We start from the raw sequence: 21248 nt of genomic DNA, 5'->3' as shown, positions 1-21248 counted from the left end.
TGGGGCCAGATACAGTATCTCAGTGTTTAAATTTTGATGTTTTTAGCCAAAGTTGAGAAGCACAGTTTTATACTATAAGAATCCCAAGTATTTATCCTATTTTAAAAGTAGTGGTAAATGGTGCACATGGTCTGTAATATTTGGCTCATGGATCATTTCAAATCGAAGCTGATATTTAGACTTCCTTAAGTGCTATTCTTTAAATAAACAATATAGATGGATTGTCTTAAAATTGAATTTTCTTTAACATTCAGTAAATGTTTAACAGCGTTTTATGTAAAACATCAAATGAAAAAATTTAGTTTTGGATCAAATATATTCAAAATAGGATTCTTTTACTTGATCTGGCTGCCTAAATACTGTTCTGAATTGTCTTATATACAGGCTATTCCAATTAAATTGGTCCATGATAACTTAGAGGATCTTCAGGTGACTCGTTACCACTTTGCAATGAATGGAAAATCATTTTCAGTGATTCTGGAGCATTTTCAAGACCTCGTTCCTAAGGTTAGTGATTTGGGTTATGTATGTGTTCATACGAATATACAGTAAACAGTATTTTAAAGAAATTCATGTTTTTTCCAGTTGATGCTGCATGGCACTGTGTTTGCTCGTATGGCACCTGATCAGAAGACCCAGTTAGTAGAAGCATTGCAAAATGTAGAGTAAGTATTGGTGGGTCATGTTTTTGTTTTGCTGGCCACACTGCATGGCACGCAGGATCTTAGTTCCTCGATTGGGGATCCAACCCGTGTTCCTTGCAGTGGAAGCTCTGAATCCTAATCACGGAACTTCCAGGGATTTTCCTGTTTTTGTTTTTTAATATTTATGAATTGTAGTTTTGTTTTCAAAACCAGAAAAGTTACTAATATTTCATGTATATAAATGTGTCAACTCTAAGACAGGTAAGCCTCTTGACAAGAGACTTCTGGTGGCTCAGTGGTAAAGAATCTGCCTCCAAAGCAGAAGACCGGAGTTCTCTCCCTGGGTTCGGAAGATCCCCTGGAGGAGGAAATGGCAACCCACTTGAGTATTCTTGCTTGGACAATTCCATGGACAGAGGAGCCTGGTGGGCTATAGCCCATGGGGTCCCAGAAGAGTTGGACACAACTTACTGACTAAGCAACCAACAATAAGTGCTTATTTATTTAAAGTGCATATCTACCATTCCTCTTCTAGGTGATATCCATGAGGTAGAGTTCATTCACTCAGCTTGATAGAAGTGATGTTACAGTTTTAGTAAATAATGATGTTTTCAAGTTTTTAAAAGAGAAATCTTTACTGATAGCCTTAAAAGTAAGTACTAAAGACTAGGCAGGCCTGAGTCCTTTGTGCAAAAGATTAGGCAATTGAGATGTCCATCTTGTGATAGAAATAGAACAATAACCCAGGTCATTTGAGTTGTAGGCTGGTGCTATTTACAGAGTAACATGCCTGTGGTCATTATAATGAAAAGATTCATTAGTTAGCACTGGGGGAATCTTAGTTTGTTAACTCTTCCTAGTACTGTACTGAAGGAAATCGTAAATTAAAAGTTGTGTATTTTAAGAAATTAATAAAAATCTTAACGTAATTTTTGTTTCTTAGTTACTATGTTGGGATGTGTGGTGACGGCGCAAATGATTGTGGTGTAAGTATAGACTTTGTGATTTACAGTTCTTCTCTGGCTAAGTCAAGTACCCAAGACTCAAAAGAATTTTCTTCTTGAATCCATTAGGCTCTGAAGAGGGCACATGGAGGCATTTCCTTATCAGAGCTTGAGGCTTCAGTGGCATCTCCCTTTACCTCCAAAACTCCTAGTATTTCCTGTGTGCCAAACCTTATCAGGTAGTATACACTAGAAATCTTCCTATTATCTTTTTTGTAGCTTGCTCTGTTAATACAGAAAAAAAGATCATAGAAAGTAATATGAATTTGTTTTAATGGTGTGTTAGTGTACTTGATCTGCAATGCTTTAGCAACAGATTGATTGCTACTCCTCAGTTCTTTCAGTTCTGCTTTGGCTTAGTTCTTTTTGGCAAAAAAGTGCATTGTTGTAACTTGAATGTTGATGTTCATCTGTCAAGATATAATTGTGGTTTGGAGGAGGCATTTAGAATACTTCTATTCACATGCCAACATTTGTTTTCACAGGGAAGGCCGTGCAGCTTTAATGACTTCCTTCTGTGTGTTTAAATTTATGGCTTTGTACAGCATTATACAGTACTTCAGTGTTACTCTGCTGTATTCTGTGAGTACTGACATTGCCAACAGAGATGGTACTTAGTGTTAAGACATTTAAATTAAAAATATTGGGCATATATGTTTCAGTTTGAATATATTCATTAATTGCGAAACTTAAATAACTAGCACCTATAAATTTTCCTTTAGTTTACTGAATTTTGAGTAGCAAATTGAAAATCTCGTTAATCTGGAATAGCATTTTCTTTAAGGCCAGCAGCTGTGACTTCAGCCTTGTGAATAAAAGATAACTGTATTCTTTTTTTGCCTTTAGCACAGATTGGACATTTGTTTTTTTCAGAACTCTTCAAAATGTCAAGCTGTAACATATTTTAGAATTGCAATTAACTTTGCTATACATTTATAAGGAAAGGCCAGAATAAGAGAAGATGTTTCAGGTGTACCTTTAGGACTTGTGTAAACAAGTGATGTCCCTAGGTATTCCATGGATTTTGTGGTTGAAGTGATTTCCCTTTAGATTTTCCTCTGAGTGAACATTGGTGAGATGCCAAGGAGTCTTGTGAAACTATCCCTTTTTACCATATGTGGAAAATATCAGGAGGGATGGTGTTGGATATTAAGGAAGCTTCAAGATACTGATTTTCAAGAATGTTGAATATTTGTGTGTAGAAGTCTGTGCTTTCTTTTTGCCAAAAACTTTTTAAAGGTTTTTATTGAATGGATTTTTATAAGCTACCTTTTATACTAATATATTAAATTGTAAATATGTTCTGTTTCACTAATTTAAAAGCAAATGTGTTAACTTTTAAGCAGGCCAAGTGTCATTTTGAAGTTGTCATTATTGGGGGAAAAAATTAAAACCAAGGAGGAAAAAGCTAATAAAAGCAGGGGGAAAATAGTATAAAAGTGGTACTGTAAGAATAGTTCCTGAACGCTAACTATTTAAAAAAAAAAAATCCCTTCTCTAGATCTTAAGTAACCTGGGAGACTTCCAGTTTCTCTTCATTGATCTGGCAATCATTTTGGTAGTAGTATTTACAAGTAAGTATTTTGTTTTGTTACTGTTTTTAAAGCATAGGAAATTCTGATGTGGCTTATTAAACTTTGGTAAATTTACATGAACAATTATAACACAGTGCACATCTTTCCATTTTCTGTGTAATGTTCTTGTATTTCTGGTTGTTTATATTTTGCCCCATTTGTTTTATCCTTTCTCCATTTTTTTCTGAAATATTTGAGAATATGTTCACATTATCATGCCCCTTTGCCACTGAATGTTTTAGTACATATTGCCCCAAAGTCATTCTCTTATCCAGCTAAACACAGTTATAAAGACCAAGAAATTTAACATTGATACAATATTACCTAATCCATACCTGTGTTCAAGTCTTGTCATGTGTCCCCAAAATAACCCTTATACCCATTTTTCCCCCTAGTCTCTTGGCCCAGGATCTAGTCCAAGCTCACAAACTTCATTTAGTTATCATATCTATTTTGTCATCTTTAATTCAGAATACTATGTTCAGCGTTTTAGGGGGGCTTCTTGATGTTGACATTTATGAAAGAAGATAATCAGTTATATGGGTTTGTCTGATGTATTCTCATTAGACTCAGGATATGCATTCTTGGCAGGAATATCAAAGAAGTGATGCTGTGTCCTCCTGAGTACATCATGTAAGGAGACAAGGTGTTGGTTTGTTTCAGTATTGGTGATGTTAACATCAAAATAAATAATGATGGTAATGAGATATGATCTGTTTAATTGTATGAAAATTCACAAGTCCATACTGGAAATAAATAAGTAATTGGGAGAGAAGGGAAAGCTCTTCCTTATAGTAAAATGCTAATTAACAATATAGGAGGAATGATTGGCTTATACAGTGAAAAGATCCTGGTCTTATTGACATTTTAGAATAATTTTTTGTTGTGGGGGTACTATTCTGTGTTTCAGGTTGCTTACCAATATCTCTGACCTCTACTCACTTAAGGCCAGTAGCACTCCCCCATTTGTAACATCCAAAAATATCTCCAGACATTGTGAAATGTTCTCTAGGGGTCATACTCACTTTGGTTGCAAACCACTGAATTTGACAGTCTTTAGTGAATGCTAAAACTAGTGAATGGAAGTCAATAAGAAACAGGACTTTTTACACAGTCTTAGCACCTTTCTACAAATTACTTATTAAGTACAAAGAGAAAAATAGAAGCATTATGGTGGAGAAACTTGGCAGCCGCCACCTTAATAAGTGATCAAAGTCTTTTTTTAATGTTAATGTTATGTTAATATAGTTTCAAACCTTCGTTAATGTCTTCTTAAGAGGAAAAAATATGTATTATTTTAACTGTAGCTTTACAATTAAAGATTCAGAAATAAATTCTTAGTTAAACATATAAGGGTGGTGATGATATGAATGCTTTTTACTTGTACTAGTGTTTCCTTTGAATTTCAGTAGACTAGAAAGTACTTCTGAACCATTTCTTGAAAAAGCCTAAGTTGTTCACTTTTACAGATTACTTAAACATGTATGGCATCTGGCTTGGTTTTTGGAGATTTTTCATGTTAAAGATTTGATAGAGAAAAACAGTTTTTTTAAATTCCTAAATGAATCTAATTATGTATTTTATAATGACAAATTAAGTTAGATACAAACCTTTCCTCTCTTTCTTCTCAATGTAGTGAGTTTAAATCCAGCCTGGAAGGAACTTGTGGCACAGAGACCACCTTCAGGTCTTATATCTGGAGCCCTTCTCTTCTCCGTTTTGTCTCAGATTATCATTTCCATTGGATTTCAGTCTTTGGGGTTTTTTTGGGTCAAGCAACAGACTTGGTATAAAGAATCACATCCGTATTCAGAGTAAGTTGGTCAATCCATTAAAAAAAATATGTGTAAAGTGTATGGGGTTGCAAAGATTCGGACATGACTTAGCTAACGACTGAACAAAACAGCAATGTATATGCTTGTAAAAATATGTTTAAATTTATGTAAAAATTGCATGCAGTTTGATTACACATTTAAATAATTTGACCTGCATTTGACTTTATCTGTAGGAAGATGGTCAGGCCAGGTCCTAATAATCATGACCCAGATGGTAGCACCGGACCAGTTTTTTAAGTTGCTACTGAGCTTTGCTTTCCTTATGTGTAAAATGAGAAAAGTGAAATTAATTACTAGGGTATCTTCTAAACTCAGAATATTTATGTGTCCAACTTCTCTACCCTCACTTTGGGAAATGACATTTTGAAACTTAAAAAATTTGAGTAAAAGTATTAAGTGGATCTTTTATTTGTTTATGAGCTGAATGTTTTCCAGTTCACAAATTATAACATTTTTAAAATTAATTACACATAGGTAAACATAAAGTCTCTTTACCTTTACTATGCTCAAAGTGCAGGCTCAGTTGCTCAATTGTACTTTGGGATGCTGTGGACTGTAGCCTGCCAAGCTCTCTGTCCATGGGATTCTCCAGGCGAGAATATTGGAGTGGGTTGCCACTTTATCCTCAAGAGGATCTTCCTAACCCAGAGATCAAACCTGTTTCTCCTGTGTTGGCAGGCAGATTCTTCACCACTAGCGCCACTGGGGAAGCCCCATGCTAGAAGTACTCTGCAAATTAAAAGAGTGGGGAAAGGGTTTATTAAAAATAAGAGGGGCTTATTAAATTAATGAAGTTTCTTTCTTCTAATTTTTTAAATTGACTGGAATGTGACTAGAAAGAAAAATTGGTTTCCTTTGGGACATAGATACTGCATTTACTGATACAAGGGTTTTTTTGTGTGTTGTAGTGCTTTTAATACAACAGGAAGCCTAGATGGGAATTCTTCACATATGAATGATGAAACCAATCCTGATAAACATAACATAGAAAATTATGAAAATACCACAGTATTTTTTATCTCCAGTTTTCAATACCTCGTAGTGGCAATTGCCTTTTCAAAAGGAAAACCCTTCAGGCAACCTTGCTACAAGAATTGTAAGTCTGGCATTTACTGTGATTTCCATCTTGCTTCCCTTTTTCAAAAGTAATACAGGAGTAGAGTTAAAATTGTCCTTTCAAAATAAATAGATCTTCACAAATAGAATGAACCTAGTGATTTAGACGTTTACTATCTGTTTTTTTCTCATGATAGCTGCCACCCTAGGTTTAAAATTAAAGTCAGCAGTTCTAAACATTCCTGGTTTTCACATCCTATTCCTCTGGCTCCAACTTTTATTTTTACAGTCCATTGCAAAGTTAGAATTAGAAGCAAGAACAGAGGCTCCTCGCTTGGAACAGTGGGTATTATACTTTCCTTGTGGGTGGTCTGCACAGCACCACCTCTTTTCTCATTTTTGACACTGTTTCAGCCAGTGTTCACCTGGAGTTCTCCGTTTCTGTCACCTTTGCATCTGCCGCAGAAGGGGCCAGTAGAATGGAGGCTTGTGCCTATGAAAACTTGTTTGCCTGTGGCTGTAAGAGACAGCATTTTGATTGATCACAGTTAGGATTTTGGGGGAAAAAAAATCATTCACCTTATGTAAGTTGCTGGTTTTAAGAAATTGAAACTGCAGTAATTAATATACCAAACAATGTTAATGTTTTTCTTTTCATATAGGACTTGAGACTTTTGCAGTATCTTGGGGTGAAGAGTAGTTATTCTCTTGCTTAAGGAAGTCCCAGTGTTCTGGTTGGTGCAGTGTTGGGTCGCAGCTTTGGTGTCTCATAGGAGGGATTACTGTGCACATCTCTGTCTCATGTAGCGTTTACAAAGCATATTCACATACATTGTCTTATTTAGCCTTTACTTTACCCTCTGGTTCGTCGGGCAGGTTTTATTACTTTATATTTTAAGCAGGTAAGACTGTTCAAAAATTTAAATGCCAATAATAATTGAAATTTGTTTTTACTTTTTTTTTCTTAAAAAATGAACTGATACTTCTTATCTAACAAATGAAGACTATATTACTGAAAATCATATTAAAACCACTGGGGACAAAAGGCCTTGCATAGAAGGTTTATCACTGTACTTTTTAAGAGAACTTCATAACTAAAGTTACGTTATTGTCAAACTTAAGGTTGATATATTTTATCTTTAGTTGAGTATCTTAAAATTTCAAGGAAATACTGAACATGCCCAAGGGCAGCTAAAACATCTATCAAAGAGCAAAACTAGTTGGTAATAAGCAAGACAGTCACACCAGGAGAGTTCATTTTAGAGATCTAAGTAAGCCCACCCTATTAGATATTAGATGCCTATTTTCAGATGCATCTTTTATATTATTATGGGAAACTTCAAAAAAAATTAAAGGCTTAAATATTTTGTATTCCCATTTAACTTCAAATTGATTTAAATAAACTCAATTGTTGATGGCCATACTTTTTTTTTTAATGTATGTTAAAAATGTTATTTTAGTAGAAATATAGACACAAAACCTTTGTCCTTACTATTAGCAGCTTGTACGTTTCTGTCAGTAGTTACGGAAGTGCATACTGTCATAAAACATGCCTCCTGGAAAATGTAATAGAAACAGGAAAGTCAACATATATTAATACATACTTTGCTGATTTTCACATCTTGTCTGTCTGTCTGTGATTGAAGTCCACTGATCTTGGAATGTAGTTGATACTGGTAAGTAAAGAAAGAAAAGTAGAGAAGAATGTAAGAAATGACAGAAATAAATTATTACTGTATAAAGTGATATACAATGTAAAGTGTAAATATAGATGGAGAAGAGGAGGGGAAAGGTTAAGGCTTTCCTAGAATGGACATTAGCCTTTCCTTTTCTCCTGCACAGTAGACAGAAAACAGGTCTTCACTGGGACCTGCTACTTGCTGTTCTCGATATCTAAACAGTATAATATAGTCAGTCTATCTTGAGGTGGTTTTTTTCAAGAATTAGCCTCAATCTTAGGCATGTAAGGCTTTATAGAGTTTTTTGCTCACTTCTAGTACAGTTTGATTCTAAGTAAAACCTAATTTCAGTCTGGTTACCCATTTTTGATGTTAGCTCAGCCTAGTTATATTTTCGTGTTTGACTATGCTGTCATTTCAAGGGCCATGATCCACACAGATGTAGTTCTAACACTGTCTCTTAACTAAATGTGATTTCTTTGGATCTGGCTTCAATTTTTGCTACACTTTTAAAAATTTGATCCCTATAATTTACTGCTTGTGAAATCCAGGTTCTTTTTCAGTTTTTGAAGGCATTATTACTGACTTGCCAGTGTCTCTCCTGTTCAGGCCTGTGTGTTTTTTCCTTGCCTGAATTGGTTGGAGCAGATACCTAGAGGCTCTGAAGGATAAGGTGGCCTTTTGAAGGCAAGTAACTGGGTAAGGAAGGAAGAATTAGGAATAAATAGACTTGAAATTTGTAGTTATAGGTCAGATGATCCTGGTTGGTATTTTTGAAGAAGGAGCAAGAGGTATATGTCAGAGCCATAGACAAGTATTTTGGATCTATTTACTCTATATAGGTTTTTATTTTTGAGTTCCTTACTAAGGTAAATATGAAGGAAATCCTTTATGGTGCCTTATTTTGATGCCATATTCCATCAAAAGGAACTGGTATTAAGAACAATTCTGGGATGCCAAGGCTGGGACATATGAATAATAAATCTACTCTTTTCTATAGGAACCTCACCATATCCCCATTTTATAGCTAAAAGTTTAACTATGAATGACTTGCTGATGTTCACATAGCCTTGTGGCGGTATCTGAAACAGAATCTAAACCTTTAACTTGTGGAATATTCTCTCAGCCACCGATCACCACCAATACAGAGTTTGATAGCTGTCTTCTGGTGAAGAGTATTCCTTGCGCTTGGTAGGGTTTACTAAGGAATCACTGACTGTGCCAGGAGACTACAGGAGCTGAGAGCACAGTCTCCTAGAAACTCATACCTCTACAAAATGAACACCTGATTTTTCCATTCTTGGTTGAAATTCTTATTCATTTTTCCATTTTGGTTATTACACAAATCTGCCAGCCATCTACCACCCCTGTTAAATCCTTTGAACAGTGCCTCTTTTTCTCCCCTGGCTAAACAAAGGAAGGATTCAATTATTTATTTTCTCCTTCAGATGGAAATCTTGGCAGATCTTTAGAGGTGTGATCAAAGGTAGTGGTTATAGGAGAAAGATAGATGAGAATTTGAGAATATTGTTGAGGTAGATGTAAGAAGTTTTTCAGCTTGAGTGAAAAAAAAAAAATTTTTTTTTCTGGTAATGTGTGAGAATTAGATTGAAAATCTGTTTTTGCTTATCATTGTAAAAATGCAGTAGGATTTGAAAAACATTCAATATGGGCTGTTACTTTATTGAAACAAAACATTTTCTGTCTGTGTCTTTCTCTGGCATTTATATTCAGACCTTTTTCTTCCCCCCAGTCCTCTTTCTGATTTAGTCTTTGTGTGTTTTTGTGTATGTTCATGTACTCCCAGCTCGCAACTTTCCAAACACTTTTTCTTTAACTGACTATATAAATATTTGAATAGTTGTGTAACATGTATTACTTTTGTAGCTACATTTATTGAATAGAATGTTGTATTTCCTGTTTGCAATTTAGTAGAAGTTTGGTAAAAAAATATATATATATCTAGAAAAAATTCCTTCTTTTATCTTAAATGGGTTCCAAATTTTTCACATTGTTGGTCAGAGGCTCGTAGCGAAAAGATTCCTCACTTATGGCATGATTGGTAACACAACTTTCAGCCTAAACTGCTAGAACAATAAATATATATTAACATATATACAGCAACAAATAATATATAAAACAGTATTGTTTCTATAGAATAATAACAGTTGGCCTATAGTTTTCAACTGACATAGTAACAAATTTCATATTTACAAATGTCTCCCACATTTAAAAATATTGAAACTCCCCCTCATTTACAGTCTGTAAATAGGATATTAAACTTCTTTACTCATTCTGAAGGCTTCACAATAAGGTTTTGATTATATGTGGTCATAGTAAAGTTTGAGTTTGAAGCTGACCTCAAATAGGAACTTAGAAGTAAATATCCAGACCAAGGAAAAACAGAGGGAAAAGTTGGAATCTGTCAATATAATTGAGATTATCCCTGAGCCCCCCTCATAGCATGTTACATAAGGGTGTGCTTTTATGTGCATGTGAAAGTATGTATGTACAGTTAACAAAACCGCCATGAGCAGAGAGTTTTTTGTTTTTGAGTTAGGAAAGTGATACAGAGTGCTGATGGATGGAATTTACCATCTCTGCCTACCACAGCAAGCCACAGGGTTAGCCCACACTTAAAGTAGCAGATCAAGCAATTCCTGGGTTTTGGCTAGTGTTTTCTGTGGAAATATTTTCATGGAGGAGATTAATGAAAAAGTGGGATTCACTTAAGTATAGAGTATAGAAATGTGAGTATAGATGTAGAACTATACTTACATTCAACTTAGAATGCCTCTATTTAGGATTATAACTAATACTGATGATAAATGTTATCAGCATTTTTACAATCAACAATAATTGTCTTTGCATATAGTTTTAAATGATAATCTCATTTTGCCGTAAACAGTCTGGTCTCCTGTTTGTGAATTATAGATTGGCTTGATTATCTTATAAAGTGGCCATCTGTGATAAGTACAAATAAATGTCCATAAAGTCTATCACTTATTTTTTTATAAATACTGATTATTTTCACATTACATAAATAAATCCTTTGAGCCTGTATGATCTATCATATTCTAGGAAATTTCCTACAGCACAGATTTTATATACTTCATCCACCTAAATAGAAGTATTCAAATTTAGGATTGACACTATACCAGTTGTTATTATATGCCTTTTTACTTAAAGGAACTCCCTAATTTAATTGTTTTACTTTCTTTTCCAGACTTTTTTGTTGTGTCTGTGATTATGTTGTATGCTTTCATATTATTCATCATGTTGCATCCAGTTGACTCTATTGACCAGGTTCTTCAGGTAAGGCTTAAGCACATCAGTTATTACTGGTTGTCTGAAAAATGATAGGATCTGGGATAGCAGTGGTTAATAAGATAGTAGGGGAAGATGACACATTATTATTACACAGCAGATGAGAGTGCTGGGTGATTGTGAGGGCTTAAGATTTATCCCCCTCTGTTGCTGTTATGTTACTGGGGGAAGAGACTAAACTGACTGTGTTTCTTTCTTTTGGTGTATTCTAATTTTGAGCATGCCCTCTTCAGCTTTCTAAAGTCCCAGTTGTTTTTCAAAGTGTTTGTACCAGTGTATGAGAGCTTTTGTTCCACATCATTGCCAACATTTGTCTAATGGGTATAAAGATGTCATGTGACTTTATAAGTAATTTTGATACATGGTTGGGTAGGATCCCTATCCTCACCTCACATTGTTGTTCACCATGATTTTTTTGGCTGTTCCTGAGCTTTTCCTCCTCCATATAAATTTTAAGTGTAGTTTGTCAAGTACCAGGAAAAGCCCTTTTGGAATTTTTATTAGAATTACACTGGGTTTATCAAAAATTGAGGGGGAGGCTCTCTTTTATTTCTTCAGAATATCTTTTTCTCTAAAGGTTGTTATACAAGTTTTTATTAGATTTATTCCTGTAGTATTTCGGGGTTTGTTGCTCTGATAAGTATCTGTTTAAAATTACATTGTGTGATCCTTTTATGCTGGTGAATCAGTGCAGTTACTTGGACATTCATCTCACATCTGTCAGCTTTGTCAGACTTTATTCTTGGATTTTTAGATTCTCTGGGATTTTGTTTTAGACACTTATCATCTATAAATAGTGACTTTTTTTTGTTTCTCACATTTCAGTCCTTCTGCCTTCTGTGTATTTTTCATGTCTGTTAACAACATGAATGTTGGTGTGATAGTAATGTTCTTATCTCTATGGGGAGCGTTCCTAGTATTTCACCATTGGATATATTATGGGCTGTAGGTTTCTGGTATATACATTTTACCAGGTTGAGTAAGCTTACTTCTATGATGTTGGTGACATAAATATTTAATTTTATCTAATGCTTGTTCTACAGCTGATGAAATGATCACATAGTGTTTCTCCCAAGAGAATGTGGTGAATTACAGTTGAGTGATATTCAAATGTTGAACCAGTACTGCATTCATAGAATAACACCAATTTGGTCATGATGCATTTTTTTTTATATCTGCTCAATTTAGTTTATTATGAGTTTCTTCAGGATTTTTGCTTTTGGTTGCATGAGTGAAATCAGACTTAGTTTTCTTTCCTTGATGTTATTGACAGGTTTGGATATAAAACTTACATGAACTTTATGGATAAGCTTTATTTCATTGACTTTTCTATATTTTAACTGATTCTTTTAATGGATATTTAGGTTGTCTCCACTGTTTTGCTACTATAAGCAGTGCTGTATTTGCAGATTCTTGCATACTTCATTAAGAAAGACATATTTAGAAGTTAATGTCAGTAGTAGAATTTCTTGGTCAAAGGATGGCAAGGATATCTAGAATCTGAATTTTTATAAACATTGTATTACTGGATCTTGAGAATTTGGCAGTTGATAGTCTTACTGACAAAATGTGGTCCACTGGAGAGGGAATGGCAAACCTCTTCAGTATTCTTGCCTTGAGAACCCCATGAACAGTATGAAAAGGCAAAAAGATATGATACTGAAAGATGAACTACCCAGGTCAGTAGGTGCCCAGTATGCTATTGGAGAAGAGTGGAGAATAGCTCCAGAAAGAAAGAAGAGACGGAGCCAAAGCAAAAACAACGTCCAGTTGTGGATGTGACTGGTGATGGAAATAAAGTCTGATGCTGTAAAGGAACAATATTGCATAGGAACCTGGAATGTTAGGTTCATGAATCAAAGTAAATTGGAAGTGGATAAACAGGAGATGGCAAGAGTGAACATCGACATTTTAGGAATCAGTGAACTAAAATGGACCGGAATGGGTGAATTAAATTCATTTGACCATTATATCTACTACTGTGGGCAAGAATCCCTTAGAAGAATTGGAGTAGCCCTCATAGTCGACAAAAGAGTCCAAAATGCAGTACTTAGTGCAATCTCAAAAATGACAAAATGATCTCTGTTCGTTTTCAAGGCAAACCATTTAGTATCAGAGTAATCCAAGTCTATGCCCCAACCACTAATGCCGAAGAAACTGAAGTTAAACGGTTCTTTGGAGACCTACAAGACCTTCTAGAACTAATACCAAAAAAAGATGTCCTTTTCATCATAGGGGACTGGAATGCAGAAGAACAAAGTCAGGAGATACCTATAGTAACAGACAAGTTTGGCCTTGGAGTACAAAATGAAGTAGGGCAAAGGCTAACAGAGTTTTGCCAAGAGAACAGACTGGTCATTGCACATACCCTCTTCCAACAAAACAAGAGACAACTCTACACATGGAGATCACATGTTGTTCAATACCAAAATCAGATTGATTATATTCTTTGCATCCAAAAATAGAGAAGCTCTATTCAGTCAGCAAAAATAAGATGGGGCGCTGACTGTGGCTCAGATCATGAACTCCTTATTGCCAGATTCAGACTTAAATTGAAGAAAGTAGGGAAAACCACTATACCATTCAGGTATGACCAAAATCAAATCCCTTACGATTATACAGTGGAAGTGACAAATAGATTCAAGGGATTAGATCTGATAGACTGCCTGAAAAACTATGGACAGAGGTTTGTGACACTGTACAGGAGGCAGTGGTCAAAACCATCCCCAAGAAAAAGAAATGCAAAAAGGCAAAATGGTTGTCTGAGGAGGCCTTACAAATAGCTGAGAAAAGAAGAGAAGTGAAAGGCAAAAGAGAAAAAGGAAAGATACATCCATCTGAATGCAGAATTCCAAACAATAGCAAGGAGAGATAAGAAAGCCTTCCTACATAATCAGTGCAAAGAAATAGAGGAAAGCAATAGAATGGGAAAGACTAGAGATCTCTTCAAGAAAATCAGAGATACCCAGGGAACATTTCATGCAAAAATGGGCACAGTAAAGGACAAAAATGATATGGACCTAACAGAAGCAGAAGAGATTAAGAAGAGGTGACAAGAATACACAGAAGAACTGTACAAAAAAGATCTTAATGACCGAGATAACCATGATGGTGTGATCACTCACCTAGAGCCAACATCCTGGATTGTGATGTCAAGTGGGCCTTAGGAAGTATCACTATGAACAAAGCTAGTGGAGGTGATGGAACTCCACTTGAGCTATTTCAAATCTTGAAAGATGATACTGTGAAAGTGCTGCTGTCAATATGCCAGCAAATTTGGAAAACTCAGCAGTGGCCACAGGACTGGAAAAGGTCAGTTTTCATTCCAGTCCCAAAGAAAGGCAGTGCCAGAGAATGCTCAAACTACCGCACAATTGCACTCATCTCACATGCTAGTAATGCTCAAAATTCTCCAAGCCAGGCTTCAATAGTACATGAAACAAGAACTTCCAGATGTTCAAGCTGGATTTAGAAGAGGCAGAGGAACCAGAGGTCAAATTGCCAACATCTGTTGGAGCATAGAAAAAGCAAGAGAATTCCAGAAAAACATCTACCTCTGCTTTATTGACTATGCCAAAGCCTTAGACTGTGTGGATCACAACAAACTGTGGAAAATTCTTCAAGAGATGCGAATACCATAAGACCTTACCTGCCTCCTGAGAAATCTGTATGCAGGTCAAGAAGCAACAGTTAGAACCAGACATGGAACAACAGACTGGTTCCAAATCAGGAAAGGAGTATGTCAAGGCTGTATATTGTCACCCTGCTTATTTAACTTATATGCAGAGTACATCATGTGAAACGCCAGGCTGGATGAAGCACAAGCTGGAATCAGGATTGCAGGGAGAAATATCAATAACCTCAGGTATGCAGATGACACCACCCTTATGTCAGAAAGCGAAGAGGAACTAAAGAGCCTCTTGATGAAAGTGAAAGAGGAGAGTGAAAAAGCTGGCTCAAAACTCAACATTCAAAAAACAAAGATCATGGCCATCTGGTCCCATCACTTCATGGCAAATAGATAGGGAAGCAATGGAAACAGTGAGAGATTTTATTTTCTTGGGCTCCAAAGTCAGTGCAGATGGTGACTGCAGCCATGAAATTAAAAGACACTTGCTCCTTGGAAGAAAAGCCATGACAAACCTAGACAGCATGTTAAAAAGCAGAGACACTACTTTACCAACAAAGGTCTGTCTAGTCAAAGCTATGGTTTTTCCAGTAGTCATGTGTGGATGTCAGAGTTGGACCATAAAGACAGCTGAGTGCCGAAGAATTGATGCTTTTGAACTGTGGTGTTGGAGAAGACTCTTGCGAGTCCCTTGGACAGGAAGGAGATCGAATCAGTCAATCCTAAAGGAAATCAGTCCTGAATATTCATTGGAAGGACTGATGCTGAAGCTGAAGCTCCAATATTTTGGCCACCTGATGCGAAGAACTGACTCCTTAGAAAAGACCCTGATGGTAGGAAAGATAGAAGGCAGGAGGAGAAGGGGACGACAGAGGGTGAGATGGTTGGATGGCATCAGTGAGTCAATGGGCATGAGTTTGAGCAAGCTCCTGGAGTCAGTGACGGACAGGGAAGCCTGGTGTGCTGCAGTCTGTGGGGTCACAGAGTCAAACACAACTGAGCGACTCAACTGAAGTGATAGTTCTTTTTATGAATTTGCTTTAAACAGTATAGAGTTTGAGTATTACCTTATTGTTAGATCAGTGTCTACTTCATTCTTTAAAGATAGGATTTTTTTAAAAAATAGGGACATGTTAGAATTCATAATCTAGTAGAGTATGGGCTTTTGAATTTGAATAGGAATTGTCTCTTAAGTTCAGCCATTTAATGTATATTTTAAACATTTAGTTACTTTACATTTTATCATCTGAAAAGTGGATGTAGTATCTGCCTTGTGGCGTTGTTGAGGATTGAGTAGATAGTATGTGTGAAAGTGTTTAGTATATAAGAGGAATTAAATAAATTTGGAAATTATGATATAATGTTATTATATCAACTACATACTATATTAACTTTTGTCTTACAGATAGTGTGTGTACCATATCAGTGGCGCATAACTATGCTCATCATCATTCTTGTCAATGCCTTTGTTTCAATCGCAGTAGAGGTAAGTAATCAAATGGCTACCTTGCTGCTTTGTGATTCTTGGTGATTTAATGGTAATGCAGGAAAAGGATAGGTAACATTATGGAGATCTACAAAGAGTTTGTTTCACTCTAGTTAAATTCATTTAGCCTTCTCACCTTTTCTATGAGCTAATAATAATCATATTAAGAGATATGAGGGAATTCCCTAGTGGTCCAGTGATTAGGACTCCATGCTTTTCCTGTGGAGGACACAGGTTTCATCCCTAGTTGAGGAATGAGGATCCTGCAAGCCATGCAGTGTGGCCCCCCAAAAAAGAGAGAGATGACTTAGGTACAGTCATAAATAAGCAGTTAGAAATCAAAAATTAGTGACTGAGAGAAGATTGGTGCTCTGGTGGCCCATAAACTGGTAAACCAAGGCCGTGAGCTCAGAGTACCACCCGAGTCCTGTGATGTACAGTAAAGCCTCACATTCAAGGGAGGAGAGGGACAGGGCTGTCTCCATAAAGTATAGTAAACATGAATAGTAAGAGAGTTTACTGAAAATATAAAATAATGACTGTTATAAACTTACTCAATTGCTAGAACTTCTCCCTTGGTATTTACTTCTAAGTTTCCCTAGAAGGAAGAGGTCTTAAGTACTCTTTGATCCATTGTATACCATCCGGTTATTCTCTAGGATTGCCTTTAGGTCAGCTTTTCTAAAAGGAGATAGTAAGTTCTCACTTGCTGCTTATTAACAAAATTTGGTCTCTTCTCAGAACTACCATTACAGTTTGCTCTTAGAGTAGAAGTAGATCAAATGAAGAAGGAGATACAGTTGTGATTTTTTTTTTTTAATTTATTTATTTGTGGCTATGCCGGCTCTTTATTGTTGCACGTGGGCTTCTCTAGTTGTGGTGCATGCACTTCTGATTGTGATAGCTTTTCTTGGTCCAAAGCACAGGTTCTAGAACCTACAGGCTGCAGTAGTTGAGGCACACGGGCTTAGATCTTCCCAGACCAGGGACTGAACTTGTGTCCTCTGCATTGGCAGACAGATTCTTAACCATTGGACCACCAGGGAAGTTCCAGTTGTGATTTTTAAGTTAAGGGTTTCGTAGAGTAGGCTTTTGAATTAAAATTAGGTATTTGTGGAAAATATGTATACTTTAGAAAACTTAGAAATTGTGTTTAATTTGTTAACTTTCTAAAAAATGACTTGGTATTAAAATTGGGGCCATAGTGGAAGGCCTGGTAATATTATGGTACTGTTCTTTTTAGGTTGTCCAGTTTAATGTATTTTTGCTATTTTATGGAAAGCACATCTAAGATAATGTATATTAAAAGCTTTCCTTTTTCTATAGTTTATCTTTTCATGTAAATGTTATTTAAGATAAAATATTTTTAAAAAACAGATTTCTGGGGAATCCTTTCTAATCTTCATTGATTTATTCTTGCTTACTAGCAAAAGAATTATTTTTCATCATGCTCACATAGTTATATTTAAATATAAATAATCATTGTTACAAAAATAATTCAGATTACAAAGCATTATTTTAATATGAGAAAGGCCTAAGGATTCACATAAAAGCCATATTCTGTAGAAAATTTAGAGACCCCATTTTACCAAGAATTATGTGATGATTTATATTTGTTACAAAAGTCCTGTTGTTATGCTTTATCCTTTTTCAAAATTAACTGAAATTCTCTGTGTGAAAACCAAATCATGTTTTTCACTAATGTTTCTGCATTGTGTGAGCTTTTTTAAATGTGTGCATTAATAAAGAATGATGTAGTTGTTTTTAATGCCTAACTCACTGGACTGTCTCTCAGAATTTCTTCCTTGACATGGTCCTTTGGAAAGTTGTGTTCAGTCGAGACAAACAAGGAGAATATCGCTTCACCACCACACAGCCACCACAGGTTGGAAATCAGCCCTTGCTCAATTCTTCACGTCAGTTGTGTACTCCGCGTTGTGTAGGACGTGTAGGATGGAATTCTGTTGTATGTTGCTCAGCCTTTCCGTCTGTGCCTGGTATTTCATTTTTTTCTAAGACATCCTAGAAAATTCATGGCAAGCATTTGTTACAGATGTTTTAGGACTTCAGAAATTTCTAAATCTCTTTTCCATTCTGATCTCTTTCATGTCAGTGTGCGAAGGTCTTGTCCTCAGTGGTAAGAGTTAATTTTTTCATTTCCATCTGGCTTTAATTTTGTTTCTGGTTTTTATAAAGAGTCCCATTAGAAGATAAATGAGAGGGATATAAATAAAGTTATGAAATGGAGATTGTTTCTTCATGGATCAGTGTTCAAAAGTCACAATTCTGAGGAATTATTTCTGATTCCTTGTTAGTTACTATACCTTAATTTTGGGTTTTCCCAATCTCTCATCATTCAGAAAAATTTTCAGAGAGAGTGCTCATTTTTATGCAAACGATGGTTTAGGAGTTTTTACTGTTTTTGTGGTAAAAAGGAAAGAGAAACAGAAGAATAAAACCAATTTTTTTGGTGTTAGGATGTTGAAATTCTTGATAGAAAATATAGGTTAGTCTTATTTTTTAAACCAGTACCACTGAATCACAGCACTGAGCCAGCTTTCTGAGTGCAGAGAACTTAACAACATAAAGCCTCACTCCCTCATTTTGCCCATTGCTATTTGTAGGTATGGTTGATACACATGAGTTCTAAACCTTTCACTCATCCCAAGCCACACAGACGCTTTCCGAATTCAAGAGGATTCCCTGGCGTGGGTCACTCATTTATTTTTAGCCTTCTTTTACCTGAGCAGCTGTGTTCTGAGCTTTGCTGTGGTAATTCATTAGGCTTGATGCCTAGCATAGTATCACAGGATCACTTTATAAGAGGTCCTATAGAGCTCCATTTCCTCTTCGCATGCTCGATGATGAGTAGGGGTAGTTTTGTAATGATGTGATGAGTCTGGAATCTGCTTTCGCTTCTTTTTCTCAATACAGTGTAATACCCAGTTGTCCCCAGTAGTGTGACCAGAGCTGTATCAGAGACTCAAGTCCTGAGCAAAACCTCCTCTGTCCTGGTTACCTCACTGCATTACTTCAGAGGGTTAAGTCTGGGTCATATCATCAGTCTTCAGATAAAATGTCTCTACTGTCAAAGCCTTGGCCAAGGAAAGCATTTCTGTTGGGTTTTTAGCTTTTCCAAAGAGATCTCCAACTATTAATCTAAACAGGAAATGCAGATTCTGAAGAGGAACTATACCCTGATTAAGTCAGAAGTGGGTTTTAAAGCTCCTTGAAACCATTTAAATTGGAAAGCCCTCCTTACTTTTCAATCAAAATTAAGTGGCAGAAAATTCTATCATTTGTTATATCTGTTTTCTAAAAATTTATAAGTAAGTATGTGTCCTCATTGTTTTTAGGAGTTTGTGCCTCTCATGTGAAGCTGAACCTCTGAAGTGCTGTCGGGGAGAGTGGAGGTAGAGTGGTCTAGAGCAGGCGGCTTCAGCAGGCCTACGTTTACCAGTTCTGAGCATTATTGAGTAGATAAGAATTTTGGCCTTCATTATATAGGGTCATGATTTAAGGAAGCATTTTTAAAATTACTGGCTTTAGTAAACAGAGTTCTTAGAAACTCTTAGCACAAAATGCTGTGCTTTTATCTTCTGACACTTCTGTTTGTAGTTTACTCTCACTGTTCATATTTGTGACCCTTGGAGACCCACCAGTTAGTCAGATTACTGTAAGACTCAATCAGGAATAATTCCCCCCCCCCCCAAATCCTTCCAATCTTAAGGTATTTCTAACTTCGGTTTATACATAAAGAGCATTCAGTCAGCTTGCCATGTTATGCAGCTTATGAGTGGCAGAGCTGGGAGTTGAAGCCAGGGTTTCCGATTTCGAGAGGGATGTCTTTTCTGCTGTGCCACACTGCCTCACATTATGGGGCCATAGAGATGCAAACTAACATAACAGTCGAGTGACAAAATGGAGACAGGCAATAGCTACTGTTTCAATACCTACTTTTTATGGTAGACACTGGGAGATATTTTGTATAAATTCTAATTGTTACAATCACCTAAGAGATTAGGATAGAGAGATTAAAGATAACCCTGTCTTCACAGATGAGGAAATGGTGTTAGAACTGGAGTTCAAATTCAGTTTTATCTGGGTCCAGGACCATAATATTCCTGTAACAGAAAGGCTCCAGAGGCTTGAAAATTCTTAAAATTTTCTTGAAAATTCTTGAAAAACCAAATAAACTTTTAGGTGTCATTTTATTTAATAGTAGATGTTTTAGATTTGTTTTGTTTTGGTTTTTTTTTTCTTTTTGGCCCACTGAACATTCATGCAGCTAACCTAATTTAGATACAGGTAAGGTTTTTATATAATAGTCATTTATTTCCCATATTGGTTTTTTTCTTATTAATGCTCAGTGGCCTCAGTAAATGTCCATTGAATCAAATTGAATCAAATGGTTAAATAAACCATTTATAAATGATCAAAGTTAAAACTTTTATGTAAGTATTTTTTTTCCTACAATGATCGTTAGTGGCCCCAGATATTAATACTTATTCTCTGACCAAAAAGAAAAAGTAAAGAAAGGAAAAAAGATTCTTGAAATGGCAGTGATTTTCAAGCAAGGACATTCACAAAATGCCTGCGCTCCACCCTTCATCTGCTGAATGAGAAGTGTTCAGTGGAGGACCCCATTACCTATGGTTTACTATGCAGCTTTACCCTGTTGGAGATCTGTGCTGCATATTCTCTTTTAAAGAAGCGTTTGTGTGTATCCTGTGTCTGATAAACCGAGGCTGCTTAGTGGTGGATGTAAAACTGAAGTCATTAATATCAGGTATTTTGATAATGCCTGAGAATTTGTCCTGATTTTGTTTTCCTTTTAGAGGGAAAAAAATCCAGATGTCAGCCATAGTCTTTATGCCACTTACGATATTATTCAAGCTTATTTAGATAGAATGCTAATTCTGATTGTCTTTGTTTTATGTTCAGGATTGGTATGAAAAAAGACTTATATGAATACCACAGTACCATTATAACATTTTCCCCGTAGCATAGCTTTA

General features: G+C 35.9%; 1 protein-coding gene across 25 annotated transcripts in view; it reads left to right on the top strand.

Moving 5' to 3' along the window:
• Window positions 1-21248, top strand: part of ATP13A3 (ATPase 13A3) — a 79482-nt gene that overhangs the window by 51801 nt on the left and 6433 nt on the right. For 7 of the 25 annotated variants that reach the window (XM_081537804.1, XM_081537825.1, XM_081537793.1 and 4 more), the window contains 11 exons: window positions 385-507; window positions 586-665; window positions 1588-1630; window positions 1718-1827; window positions 2134-2230; window positions 3150-3222; window positions 4859-5036; window positions 5966-6153; window positions 11019-11107; window positions 16153-16233; window positions 18029-18118. In XM_081537804.1, coding sequence (XP_081393930.1) covers window positions 385-507; window positions 586-665; window positions 1588-1630; window positions 1718-1827; window positions 2134-2230; window positions 3150-3222; window positions 4859-5036; window positions 5966-6153; window positions 11019-11107; window positions 16153-16233; window positions 18029-18118 — 1152 coding nt within the window. Of the gene's footprint in view, window positions 1-384; window positions 508-585; window positions 666-1587; window positions 1631-1717; window positions 1828-2133; window positions 2231-3149; window positions 3223-3813; window positions 3856-4858; window positions 5037-5965; window positions 6263-7611; window positions 7790-11018; window positions 11108-16152; window positions 16234-18028; window positions 18119-21248 lie in introns of those variants that run through there. The other 18 variants (XM_081537853.1, XM_081537915.1, XM_081537882.1 and 15 more) reach the window with 8 other exon arrangements.

The sequence above is a fragment of the Giraffa tippelskirchi genome, chromosome 2 (genome assembly GCF_054371585.1).
Source record: "Giraffa tippelskirchi isolate mGirTip1 chromosome 2, T2T-mGirTip1v1.2.pri, whole genome shotgun sequence".
Lineage (NCBI taxonomy): Eukaryota > Metazoa > Chordata > Mammalia > Artiodactyla > Giraffidae > Giraffa > Giraffa tippelskirchi.
The sequence above is the reverse complement of the archived record's forward strand: the minus strand, read 5'-3'. Positions and strand labels throughout refer to the sequence as shown.